General features: G+C 35.0%; 2 protein-coding genes across 2 annotated transcripts; one reads left to right on the forward strand and one right to left on the reverse strand.

Annotated features, from left to right (window-relative positions):
- Positions 1-114: 114 nt before the first annotated feature.
- On the reverse strand, positions 115-2,588 carry LOC147539847 (SPX domain-containing protein 1-like). Its single transcript, XM_086641872.1, has 3 exons — positions 2,170-2,588; positions 1,887-2,016; positions 115-834 (listed from the first exon to the last, which is right to left on the reverse strand). Exons 1-3 carry the CDS (start codon positions 2,488-2,490, stop codon positions 356-358), a joined length of 930 nt encoding a protein of 309 aa, XP_086497998.1. The 5' UTR covers positions 2,491-2,588; the 3' UTR covers positions 115-355.
- Positions 2,589-8,712: 6,124 nt separating this feature from the next.
- Positions 8,713-13,364, forward strand: RDR6 (RNA-dependent RNA polymerase 6). Its single transcript, XM_086639574.1, has 3 exons — positions 8,713-8,991; positions 9,385-12,200; positions 12,302-13,364. The coding sequence occupies exons 2-3, from the start codon at positions 9,474-9,476 to the stop codon at positions 13,169-13,171; spliced, it is 3,597 nt and encodes a 1,198-aa protein (XP_086495700.1). The 5' UTR covers positions 8,713-8,991; positions 9,385-9,473; the 3' UTR covers positions 13,172-13,364.
- Positions 13,365-13,366: the final 2 nt, after the last annotated feature.

Here is a 13,366-nt window from a genome sequence, read left to right on the forward strand (position 1 = left end):
ATATTCGAACTCGCTACTTCTGTAACAATGATAAATGTCAATATTGACACCGAACGCACATGTAAAATTTGCATATAAAACTTCGTATAAAGTTAGAACTGCAAACAGATACCATAACAATCGAAAAAAAAAACAATTTTATAATTGTAAAGTTAATACTTAAAAGCCTATAACTATTTTACATCTATGTAACGTATTTGATCTAATAATATCCCTGTAAGAACAACAATGTATGAAAATAAGTGGAACAAGAAAAGAAAAACTTAAGCAATCGATGAGGTAACACATTCATTAGCAATCACCTATGTGTATATGACTTCCCCGGTAAAACCAAGTTTAGGGAATTATATGAATACTACTTGGCTGTTTGTTCGAGAATAGGTGTTTTGTTCCAAGTTTCTTCGAGAGGACAAGTTTGCATTGGTGGTAATGAAAACACACTTACAGTTGAGCTTCTGCTTCTTATTTCCTTTAACACTCGTAATGCTGATACTGTACTTTTCAAGTACAAGCTCTCCATGTATTCTATCTCAGCCAACTCTTTTGACCCTCTTAGCGAAACCTCATTCTTAGTCGTTGTGGTGTTGGAAGTGGTGGAGGTGGAGGCGGTGGCGGTTGTGGGGATAAAACTTTCACCAACATGGGTTGTTTCCGTTATTGGAACTGAAGTTTCTTTGGTAGGGAAGAGACGGTCAAGCATTATCTCGCATTCCTTTACAAGTTTATAAAGCAAATCAGTAGTGAAGAAGGGTTGCTGCAAAACTCTCTGGATGAAGGGCAAACGGATGAGAGCTCCGGTTCTCTTGTCATATTTTTTCAGTATCTTTACCAGACCTGTATATAGTATATGAACACATGATTAGAGTAAGACATTCATGATTCATACAAGAAGAGATAAGAGTTGATAGATTCCACTACTAGGTTAAGTTCAAGAATGAATTGGAAGCATATGCTCATTCTTCTTTTAACTTAAAAGTCATTGAGAAAAAATAAACTCCCAATTGACCATTTCTAATAAGATGTTAGTAGTGGTACAAGTAACAATTACGACCGTAAAAAGAGTAAAGTAAAGTTTTATCTTGATTCAAAAATAATATCCCAAGGCAAAATAACTTTGGTAAAAAAAAAAAAAATTTAACTGTGGAAAAACGTATAGGCAAAAGGTTGCTACCCAAAATCATATGACAGGTATTTCTGTTAGAACATGTGCTTTCTAGATTCTTCCCGCACTTATTCTAGAACAATTGACTATGTCAGATATTTATTCAGTTCAACAACAACTGCTAGCACTGAACCATAACTGATTAAAAAGATTCTTTTGACTATTTACGTTCTATTTTTTCAGCATTAAGTCAAAGACACTGTATAATTTCAACGAAACAATTAAACAATACAGATATACTCAACTGTTGCGATACCTTAATGATTTAAATAAACACAAACGAATAAACAGAAAATTCCAATCCATTTTAAATAAAAGTAAGAGATCTTTTCTCAACGTCAGATTCTCTTACAATCTTTGTTGTCTACCCTGTAATCCATCCAGCAGAGGTGTCGTGTGTCTCAAATCATTTCTCCCTTATCAGGGTTAATATATTTACTTTTTATACAAAACCTTGTTTTATGTCATCCACAAAAACATGACCAACTCCAAATGATCAAGGAAGAAACATTCTTGGGCTTGGGCTTGGGCTTGGGCTTGGGCTTGGGCTATTGTTTGGGCTTGGGCTTATAAAATAAGAATCCACCCCATATGGCACTTTTTTATTTGTAAATAATAAATTTCTAAAATGGCATATTATTTAGGAATATTCCTATAAAAGAGGGTGATGTTTGAGTAGGGTAGGAGAAGATTGAAAGAGAAAGTAGAGAGAGAAAGTACCGACCAGTGTAATTAAGAGCACTATAGTTTTCCAATAAAACCATTTCTCCATGAAAATCAACAATCTCCTTTCTTGCTTTTATCAACTCTTCATTTGATTCCTCCTTTGCCTTCACTACTCTATCCTGCAACTCCTATTACAACAAACAAACACTATACCTTTTAGATTTCTACACTAACATGCCCAATAAGGAAGAAACATAAACCCTAATAAATTCAAACCCAAAATCTTCAACATTTGAATATCTATAGAGAAAGAGAGAGAACAGAATAGTGAAGTGATATACCTTTAATCGAATGATGTATTCTTCTTCTTTATCAACAAAAAACCAGTTAAATTTCTCAAGTTCTTTCTCTAATAACTTAATAAAATCAATCTCCTCTCTACTCATACAACAAATCTCTTTTTCAACAGAACCAGCACTAGTAGTAGTAGTAATAGAATCTCCTACTCCATGAATCAATTTAGGTCTTTTAGTAGCTCTTTCACCATTTTTAGGGTTAATTAACTTCAACTGTTTCTTCAATTCTTTATAAGAAAGAAACTTATCTCTCCATTCAGGTAATGTTTCTTCAATTTGATTACTCAAACTTTTTCCAAACTTCATCTTCTTTCTTTCTCTCTCTCTAAGAATCAGTACTAGTAATAAATTGAAAAAGGAAGGGTTATAAATAATGATGATGGTAGATTTGGACTGAAGAAAGAAGAGTCGTTTTTATAGTAGAAGAGTTAACCCAAGGGTAAAGAAAGAGGTGGGACCATATGATGGGAATATTCTAGGGAGATATCCTTTTTAGTGAAGAGGATATTTCTAGTTTTATTCCATTTTGACTATTGTGACTTTGGTTAGAGAGAGGAAAAAAAATATTTTAGAGATTAGAGAGTGGAAGAGATGAAGTGTGTGTCCTAAACATTAAGATTTTGATTTGCAATATTTAGTAGACAAACAATATTTTATTTTGTGTCTTTTGAGGTCTAAATTTCCCAAATGTATTATTAAGAGTGATATTTTAAGTTCTTATGTCGACATTTAATATTTTGGTGCAATGCTATGACATGTTATATGATTATTCAACTTCAACTTTCCGAAAACCTTACTGATAATAATTGGTTGAGTATTTTCATGTATCAAGATTTAAAAAAATATCACTAAATATCATGTTCAATTTTTAATTAAAAAAAAATTACATTTCAGTTTCTGATCAAGTTAATACTTGTAAAGCATCGCTAAAACTTTTTGTTTATTTAGTGGCGAATGTCTCTTTAGTTGGATGGTGTCATATACATTAACAGATCAAAATTCGAGTTTTACCCTATGAAGAAACTTCTTTGTTAGTTTTGTTGGAATGGAGTCAAGATCAATATTCTTAAACTTCGCAACCCTTCATTTTCAGCTTAATTTTTTCTAAAAGATGAAACATTAAATAACTATATTCTACTTTGAAGCAAATCCCATGTCCCTTTGTTGCAACAAAGAAAAAAAATCCCATGTCCTTCTAGTTTGTGTCCATTTTTTAATGTTTTATAAGGTTTTCTTTTCAGTTAATAATAATCTAACATATTTGGAACCACTATCTTAGAGGAAAAACGAACCTAAGTTAAGTTTAGATCAAATATAATTCTATGTTGGTATTTATGTTAATGTAATTCGTCAAGAAATAGTTTCTACTTCTATCATTAATTTTTTCAAGGATTACAAAGTTTAGATCTATCTCTCCTAAGTATTTAGGATGTACTATTTCTGATCACTAAAAATATCTACAAATATTTTTTTACTTACTGCACATTTAGTCTGGGATGACAACTGATTCTATTTTGTTTTAAAGAGTGATATGACAATTAAACTCAATAGCTCAATGACCACAATATACTGTCTTAGCCCGGTGTGATGCTGGACGCGACTAACAATAGTTTTTTATTTTTATAATTTCTATGTTTTATTTGTGTCTTTAGGTATTCAAATAGTTTCAAACTGAGTTTATAATATTTTTCAGTTACTTGTACAAAAGTAGTCTATACAACTCATTTATAAATACAACCTTCTCAATTAGTGCAATTTAGGTCCTAAGAAAGCACTTAGGTTTAGCCAAAACTTTGACTTTTGGACCACTCAAGTCATGACTAGTTTTGTCTTCAAAAGTTGACCTGAAACGGCTAGGCTAAAAGAGCTAAATAGGGAAGCCAAGTCATTAATTAGGAGAGCTGGTTGGGGTCGGTGGGAATTTAATTAGCAAGAATGGTATAATTCCTAGGGGAAGCAGAATATTCGAATTGCTTTTCAAAATTCAATGCCTTTACTTCCTCGGTACTTCTACTCATGTGTTGAGAAATTCAAATCTCAAATTTTGGATGGAGATATAACCTAAAGTTGAAAATCAAGAGAAAAGTACCATAAAATATAAATTCACTCGGTTTGAATTGAGAAATACTGAAAATGGTGATTTGGAAGACCAGTTGAACTTCTAAGTTTAAAAATATGAAAGAGTTTACGAGTTGTTATGTGTTTCAATAAAATCTCATAGAAAAACTCAGAGATAAAAACGTATGAAAAGTTGACATTGGCTTTGTTTATGGAATCCATGTGAACCCATAAATTGATACTTCACATTTAGAGGTTGGTAGGTATTACATGAGTAATATGACCGTTTTCTCAACTACTATTGGAAACTGGTCGACTTCGTTTTTCACTTCTATATCTGATTATTTGATATTTACGCGTATACATCTTACTGTTCTGGATAAAAAGAAAATTACAAGACTTTTTACCTTCAAAAACTTTCTTCCATGTGGTGATTAATGTCAGTTACTCAAACCCATAAATTAATTTTTTAGGATTATTTGTATGTCAGACTCTTATCTACAGCCCAGGAGCATTTGGGAGTTATGATGTTGAGGGATGGGTTGAGTTTTGAGCTTAGACAAGAGACCACTGGAATAACGTAAGAGGTTATATTCCAAGGGCAACAAACTCCACTGAATATCACGATGCATGACTTGCAAGGCATTAAAAGAAGGTTTAAAGTAGCTCGCACACTAAATGAACGATGAAATTGTTAGAAAAAATAACATAATTAACTTGTTCAGAAATATGACGATAAACGATGCGAAAGTAAAAGCAGATACACCAAGACTATTTAACGTGACAAAAAGCTCCTCTAAGATAGAAGGTAAAAAAACCACGGGACCTAGTCCAGAAATCTTCCACTATATTTAAATAATAGGTTACACAATTCTTCACCAAACTTATGGTGGATAAGCCAATTGTTTAAGATGTGTAAAAACATTCTTTGGTAACAACTCTTCCCTAAACAAATAGAGGATTAACCAATTCTTCAAGATGTGTGGAAACACTCTTGGATAACAATTCTTCCCTAAACAAATAGAGGGTTAACCAATTCTTCAAGATGTGTGGAAACACTCTTGGATAAGAATTCTTCACCAAAACTATAGTGGATAAACTAAACAAGAAAACAGAGATTACCAAAGGCTGAAGAAGATAACCACAAACTAAATTGGTTCACAAGATTAATAATCTTCTCAAGTGAAATCAGATTAAAATTGGTTGCCTCTTATTACGACGCTATCAGCTACCCCCTCCATGGTAGTGTTGGAGAATATAGAGAGCATAAAAAATCTCAAGTAGGCATTTGAACAGTTCAAGATCGAGCATACTTATAGAAGATGGTAGGTCAGGTTGATTATGTAAACTTCAACAAAAAAAAAGATAGATTATGTAAACTTCAACGAAAAAAAAGGTAGATTATGTAAAAGACTGATTTTTAGTTTTAGGGTTTCAGATATCGTTTTAAAAAATCATCCTCGTGATAAAATGTAATATGTGTCACCGAGACATCAACCTCTTAATTACTACTTTAAGATGTTCAAGCAAATCCACAATTAAAAATGCATTAAGATCAATTTCAAATCAAAGCATGTGTTTTAGTTTAGAGTCTTTCTTTTTATTATAAAAAAGGGTTACTTTTTGAAGAGTCCCCGACATTTGATTAGAATGTCCATTTAGTTCAATAATTTGTCAGAGTTACACTTTTTGTTCCTCAAATAACAGTTCGGTTAAGAAATACTCTCGTAGAGAGAAACTCTTTACTTTTTCTCCAAATATTTCTTAATCGTAGAAGTGTAAAATAGGAAAGACAAAAGATAATCGAACACCTCATACGAAGTTGTTAATTCGAGGGCCAAAAGTTATATTGTTCAAAATTTTAGACTAACAGGATTTGGGCCAAATATTGGGACTAATTAGAACTATCCCTTCAAAAATGAGATACTTTTCTAGATATACTTTTAATGAATCTCACATTATAGGATAAGCTCTAATAATATATGTATTATATCATGTTATGCCAAATTGGCATATACTACATTTTTTTTTGATGAAGGTGGCATATACTACATAGTATATACTATGGAGAGATAGAGTAAGTGGGTAAGTTCATCAAAAAAAAAAAAAAAAGAGTAAGTGGGTAAGCATAGATATGGATATTCTTATGGTAGTTCTGAACGCCTGTTCCATTTTGGCATACACAAACTTTTAAAATTGTAAGTCAAAACCTTCCACATATTATATTTCAATTTTTTTTGTCCTATTTCGAATTTATAAGTGATTTATGTATATTTTTCAAAACTCGAGTTGAATTTTTGTCTTATTTCGAATTTATAAGTGATTTATGTATATTTTTTCATAACTAGAGTTGGATTTGTCTCACCGGATTCCGACTCCCAAACTGTGTTTGTTTTGGAAAATTAGTTACTTATATATATATATATATATATATATTTGTAAAGTTTGTAAAGGAGTCGTGGATGTGCCACAAGTTAGGTCTCGAATGATCGAAACTTCGTAGTGGTGGAGATCTTCGTCAGCGGATCCTTCACCAGTGCAAGATCATCCTCCAAATCCGTTTTATCCCATCAGTATGGGGAGGTATGAGAGAAGAAACTAGGCAGCATGCCTAGATGGCATCATGTTCAAGATCCATGAACGTTCCGAGACAAAAACAGTGGTTCATTCTCCACAATCCGAAGTTATGTTTGTTGTAAAGGCAGAAAACAGAATCTAGGATGAATAATATTATGGGTAATGATAAATGAAGTTTAAAATAATATGAATAACTAAAAATCACGTCATTTTCTATTTTTTTGATCGCTAAAATACCCTTACCATTAATAAAAATGATTGGGGGACTGGGCATACTCCATCGTGTACTCTCCTTCACAGGACAAGGGTATTTTGCTCTTTTCAGTGTGAAAATTATAAAACGACCAAAATAGTCTTGTCCTGTGAGGGGGAATACACCATGGAGTCTCCCTATCACCTATGTGCTATGTACCATTAAAACTCGCTTTTTCTTGAAAAAGCTCGGAATTTTTTAAGGTTTCTTTTCTTCTCCATCTTCTTATCTTCATCCACAATCCCACAAACTTGATAACATCTATCACATCTTGAATCTAAATTATGAAATCAACATACACAATCTCGTCATGCAAGAAAAATGGCATTAACGGTCTAAACGGAAACTACGGAATCAAAAATGTTGATCTCGACAAGGAAACATCTGCCAGAAACGAATTCTTAGAGAGAGATAAGAAGATAGTTACATCTTTAACAATAAAACGTATTAACTAACTAATTAATCAGCACAAGTGAGAGTCACACACACATGTGTGAGTGCCCTTAGTAGATAATCAGCACAGAAGCCCAGCAGCGACAGTCCGCACTAAAGTAGTTAATTCTGTTAAGAGGACCTTCCATCCATTCTTCTTCAATTTTATTCTTCTTTCTCACACGGTCCAATATATAAGTATGAAAGCAAGAACAACAATCTTGTTAGTGAGACTTGCAATAAAGCTGCGAGTAAAGATCCGAATCTAAGCTATGAAATCTGTAACTTCTCTTCAAGTGGTTCCCAAAAGTCATTGTACAGATCTAAGAGGAGTGGGAATGATGTCAATGAAGCTAATCATAGTAAATGCAACTCATACTCATTCAATCATCAAGAAGAAGCTATTGAATGTGCCTGCAACTTGTGAAGATGTGTATCTCCTTTTACAAAGACAATAAAGATCTATTCGAACTTTCTGCCTTGGCTGGGTCAATTATGGTTATGCTCTTTTGAATAATGTTGTTAATTATTATTAGTTTTTTATTGTTAATATTCCTATCTTTTATGATGTTAATTGGATATATTAACATGGTATTTTTAGCTAAAAAAGAAGAAGATAACATGGTATTCCTTTCTTCTGTTTATCTTCTTTTGCCTTTGACGACATAGCCAATCGAAGATACTTCGGGATCAAAATCCTCTTCTTCAGTTCATCTTTATCGATATCTGATACCAGAAATTCCATATCCTTTGAAAGAAAGCAATGAAGCAAAGTCGAATCCGTTCCATCACCTAACGGCTTAGCCATGAGTTTCTCTCTGAGAACCCTAAAACCAAGTGAGGACAATATTTCAATGAAACTCCAAAATCAGATCTTCTTGTCTTCTTCGAATCTTCTTCTCCAAGGAAAACCTATAACTAGTTCCTAAGTTTCTGAGTTTGCAAACTCATGTTGCAAATTCAAACTGAGTTTGCAGTATTCCAAATGCAAACTCAGTTTGCGGGAGAAATATTACAAACTCAATTTACAGAATAACTCGCGATTTATTTTTGAAGAAAAAATAATGAAAGTGGATCTTGTCAGAAAGATAATGAAACTTACTTTCTAATTATACAAATTTCCAAAAAGTCTGACATCTTATGAAAAAATTACTCCATATAAATTTAAAGTTTATTCAGAAAATAAAAAAAATTAATTAATGATAAAAGGGTAGTTTTGTCTTTATATTTTTTTACACTTGTGCATAACCAGGAGGCAAAATAGTGATTGTTGGGAGAAGAGGGGAAAAGGGGGAGTGAACTTCCCGCGTGAAGAAACCAATTTTTATTCCAATTCTCACTCTCTCTATCTTCCCCTTCCCTCATGAACCGAACCCTGAAGAAAACAACTTCAATACTTCATCATCTTTTCTCACTCTCTCTTCACTACACTTTCTCTCACTAAGACTTCCGAGACGAAATTCATTACTTTAAGGCGATCAAAGAAGGTCAGTGGGGTTTTGTTTCCTATTTTGTTTCTTATCCGACAATTTAACTTGCTTGATTGATTATTTGATTAAAAGAAGTAAACAAGATTTGATCTTTTTTCTGCTGTTATTAGGGTTTCTAGCTGTTTGAACAATTTGGGATTTAAGGGTATTTTTGTTCCATTCAGTGAATTACTTACATCCAATGAGTTGATTTAATTGAAGATTTTTATCTTCTGATGGGGGCATGAGTAATTCATAGAATTATGTAATCTGAAAAGTTCGTAGACGTTTTCGGTTTAAATTTGATGTTTTTCTAGATTCCCATGTTAAGTTTACTTATTGTTCTTCCTTAGTTGCTTCAAGATTTCGATGAATAGGTTGTAATAATCTTGTTCTGGATTTTAATATTAGGTTATATGCTTTTATCTGCACCTCATTTGGATTAGCACGTAACAATTTTCGAGTTGGGGAGCTTTTTGATTTGAATATTTGCAAGAAATATGGGTTCACATGTAACTAGAAAGGGTAGGAAGGAGATGATCATCACTCAGGTGGGTGTTGGTGGATTCGATAAAGATGTTACAGCTGAAGAGCTCGTAGATTATTTAGAAAGAGAAATTGGACAAGTTTGGCGATGTAGACTGAAGAAATCGTGGACGCCACCGGAATCCCATCCGGACTTTGATGTCACGGACATTGGAAAAATCGAAGAAACAGATGATTATGAGAAGGTCGAGCCTCATGCTTTTGTCCATTTTGCATCTCCAGATGCTGCAACTTGTATATCGAATGCTGCAGGGAAATGTAAGCTTTTCTTGAATGGGAAAGCACTTAAGGTGAATCTAGGACCCGAGAGTTCATCCCGTGCCAACCATAAGAGATCAACAACAACCCCACTTAAATTCTCCGAAGCTCGTGTGGAGATTGGTAGTCTAGTTAGTCGAGATGAGTTCTTCATCGGTTGGAAAGGACCTGTTTCTGGTGTGGATTTCGTCGTCGATCCTTTTGATGGTTCTTGCAAAATTCTTTTTACTAAGGAAACTGCTTTCTCTTTTAAAGGCACTGCCGAATACGCCGTTCTAAAATGTGATTTCAAGGTGGAGTTCTTTGTTAGAGATATAAATGAGGCATTAAAGTACAATGACTCATCTTCATTGATATTGGTATTGCATCTAGCATCTTCTCCTTTCATTTTCTATAGAACTGCGGATGATGACATCCATGACTCTGTTCCATTTGATTTGTTGGACGATGAGGATCCATGGATCCGTACTATTGACTTCACACCTGGTGGGGCGATTGGTAAGTGTAGTACTTACAAAATCTCCATGTCACCCCGTTGTGGTGCAAAATTGGAAAAGGCGATAAATTACTTGAAGGAATGGAGAGTTCAAGTTGATTGTCCTAGACAGCAACTTAGGCTTAAAAATGAGCCTGATTTCGGGGTACCTGTGTCTGATCCTTTCTTCTCCATTCATTTCAAAGAAGGAATCAATTTCGAAGAACTATTCTTGGTAAATGCCTTAATGCATAAAGGCATTGTAAATCAGCACCAGTTATCTGATAAGTTCTTTGATTTGCTTAGAAGCCAGACAAAGGAGCTGAATATTGCAGCACTTACACATATATGTTCTTATAAGCGTTCATTGTTCGATCCTTCCAAGAGGTTGAAGTTAGTTCAAGAATGGTTATGCAAAAACCCTAAACTGATGAAGGGGTTCGAGGTTCCTGATGGTAATGTCCAAGTGAGGAAATTGGTTATCACCCCAACTAAAGCGTACTGTCTTCCACCAGAGGTAGAGCTTTCGAATAGGGTTCTAAGAAAGTACAAAGACGTCTCAGACAGGTTCCTTAGGGTTACATTCATGGATGAAGGTATGAAGCAGCTCAATTCTAATGTTCTATCCTATTACGTCGCTCCAATTGTGAGAGATATCACATCATATTCATACCCTCAGAAAACTTTAGTGTTTAAAAGGGTTAGGACTATTATGCTGGATGGTTTTTACATGTGTGGCCGGAAGTACTACTTTCTTGCTTACTCTTCTAATCAATTAAGAGAGCGATCTGCCTGGTTTTTTGCCGAGGGAGAGAATATCAAGGTAAGTGATATTAAGAGCTGGATGGGAAGATTCACCGACCGAAATGTCGCTAAATGTACTGCCCGGATGGGTCTATGCTTCTCATCTACTTATGTCACTGTCGAGGTTCCACTGGAGCAAGTTAATTCCGATCTCACGGAAATTGAGAGGAATGGATATGTTTTCTCGGACGGAATTGGTAAGGTAACTCCTGATCTTGCCATGGAAGTTGCAGAGAAATTACAATTAGCTTCAAATCCACCTAGTGCATATCAGATAAGATTTGCAGGGTGCAAGGGGGTTATAGCTTGTTGGCCGGGAGAAAATGACGGAACTCGACTTTCTCTCAGAGAAAGCATGATGAAATTTCAATCTACCCACAATGTTCTCGAAATTGTACAGTGGACAAGGTTCCAACCTGGGTTCTTAAACAGGCAAATAATTACACTTCTTTCGGCTTTGGGTGTTTCAGATGAGAAGTTTTCGAAGATGCAAGATTCCATGGTTGGTAGACTAAACCTCATACTCGAAAACGCAGATATTGCTTTCGACATTGTTACTTTGTCTTGTGCTGAGCAAGGAAATACTGCAGGAATGATGTTGAGTGCTGGTTTTAATCCTAAATCAGAGCCTTATCTAAGAAGAATGCTTACTTCAATTAGAGCCGCACAATTAAGGGATTTGTTAGAGAAAACTAGGATATTTGTGCCTTCAGGAAGATGGTTAATGGGGTGTTTGGATGAGCTAGGAGTTCTTGAACATGGACAGTGCTTTATACAATCATCATCCCCTTCACTAGAAAAATGTTTCTCACAACAAGGTGAAAGGTTCTCGGAGATCAAGAGAAATCTCCAAGTTATCAAGGGAACAGTAGTAATAACCAAGAATCCATGTCTTCACCCAGGAGATATTCGTATTCTCGAAGCTGTTGATGCCCCTGGCTTGCATCATCTTGTGGACTGTCTGGTTTTCCCCCAAAAGGGAGATCGACCTCATACAAATGAAGCATCAGGAAGTGATCTTGACGGAGATCTTTACTTTGTAACTTGGGATGAAAATCTTATACCTCCAAGCAAAGAGAGCTGGATACCCATGGATTACGCTCCTGCCGACGCTAAAAAGCTGCCGCGTGCTGTCAACCATAATGTTAGCTCTCTGATCTGTTTGATTGTCTTACTACTTCTCTTTTCCTCTTTGGTTAGTTTGTTTCATGACATAATATATTTGTTTGGTCGTTTGTTTAATAGGATATAGTGGAGTTTTTCGTGAAGACCATGGTGAGTGAAAATCTGGGCACCATTTGCAATGCCCATGTGGTTCATGCTGACCAAAGCGAATATGGAGCAATGGATGAAAACTGTATCCAACTTGCAGAACTTGCAGCCTTAGCTGTCGACTTCCCGAAAACTGGTAAGGTCGTGACATTGCCTCAAGCACTAAAACCCAAATTGTACCCAGACTTCATGGGTAAAGAAGATTACCAATCATACAAATCCAATAAGATTTTGGGCAGACTTTATCGGAAAATCAAAGATATTTCTGATGAAGATATCTCAAAGATGGATCGTCTCCCTGAAGACATCCCCTACGATAAAGATCTTGAAGTTCTAGGATCTTCTGATTTCTTACTTGATGCTTTGAATCTGAAGTGTTCATATGATGGTATGTTATCTGCACTATTAGAACAGTTCAGAGTTAATAGCGAAGAAGAAGTTGTGACCGGCCATGTATGGTCCATGTTGAAACACAATTCGCGGAAGCAAGGTGACCTGAAAGAGAAGCTCAAACATGCATATCACGCTTTAAAGAAGGATTTCAAGCGGGCTTTTGAGAACTTGGGAGAGGATAATTTGGATTTATCCGTGGACAAGAAGAACATAATGTATGAACAGAAGGCATCAGCATGGTATCAGGTCACTTACCATCCAAAATGGGTGAAAAGATGTCTTGAACTTAGAGAGCCAGACCAAGACATCGAGGTAACACCTATGCTAAGTTTTGCTTGGATCCCCGCTGAATATTTGGTTCGGATCAAGATCAGACGTCAGGGTCTTAAGAATCTTGATACTAGCAAACCGATAAGTTCTCTTGCTAGTTACCTGGTTGATCGAATTTGACTACAACGGGTCGAATCGAATGTCCTTTGTGCTGCAAAGCCACTCTGCCATTAGTTATAGGAAGATAAGTTGGGTTTTAGTTGTTAAAGTGTTTATTTTTCATTCTGTTGTTAATTCAAACTAGTTTTTTGTTGGAGAAGAGAGTTTTGGATTGTGATCGAATAATTTATGAACAAAGTAATGTTATTCACTAGA

The sequence above is a fragment of the Eschscholzia californica genome, unplaced genomic scaffold, assembly GCF_041429995.1.
Source record: "Eschscholzia californica isolate CP2 unplaced genomic scaffold, dmEscCali1.0.p SCAF_5, whole genome shotgun sequence".
Taxonomy (NCBI): domain Eukaryota; kingdom Viridiplantae; phylum Streptophyta; class Magnoliopsida; order Ranunculales; family Papaveraceae; genus Eschscholzia; species Eschscholzia californica.

What these genes read in the sequence shown, in the direction of transcription:
- RDR6 (XM_086639574.1), top strand. Translation starts at nt 9,474, where the DNA reads ATGGGTTCACATGTAACTAGAAAGGGTAGGAAGGAGATGATCATCACT. An exon ending in CGCGTGCTGTCAACCATAAT is followed by an intron (nt 12,201 to 12,301) that starts GTTAGCTCTCTG and finishes TTTGTTTAATAG; the next exon opens with GATATAGTGGAGTTTTTCGT.
- LOC147539847 (XM_086641872.1), bottom strand. Translation starts at nt 2,490, where the DNA reads ATGAAGTTTGGAAAAAGTTTGAGTAATCAAATTGAAGAAACATTACCT. An exon ending in AATACATCATTCGATTAAAG is followed by an intron (nt 2,017 to 2,169) that starts GTATATCACTTC and finishes TTGTTGTAATAG; the next exon opens with GAGTTGCAGGATAGAGTAGT. An exon ending in TAGTGCTCTTAATTACACTG is followed by an intron (nt 835 to 1,886) that starts GTCGGTACTTTC and finishes TACTATATACAG; the next exon opens with GTCTGGTAAAGATACTGAAA.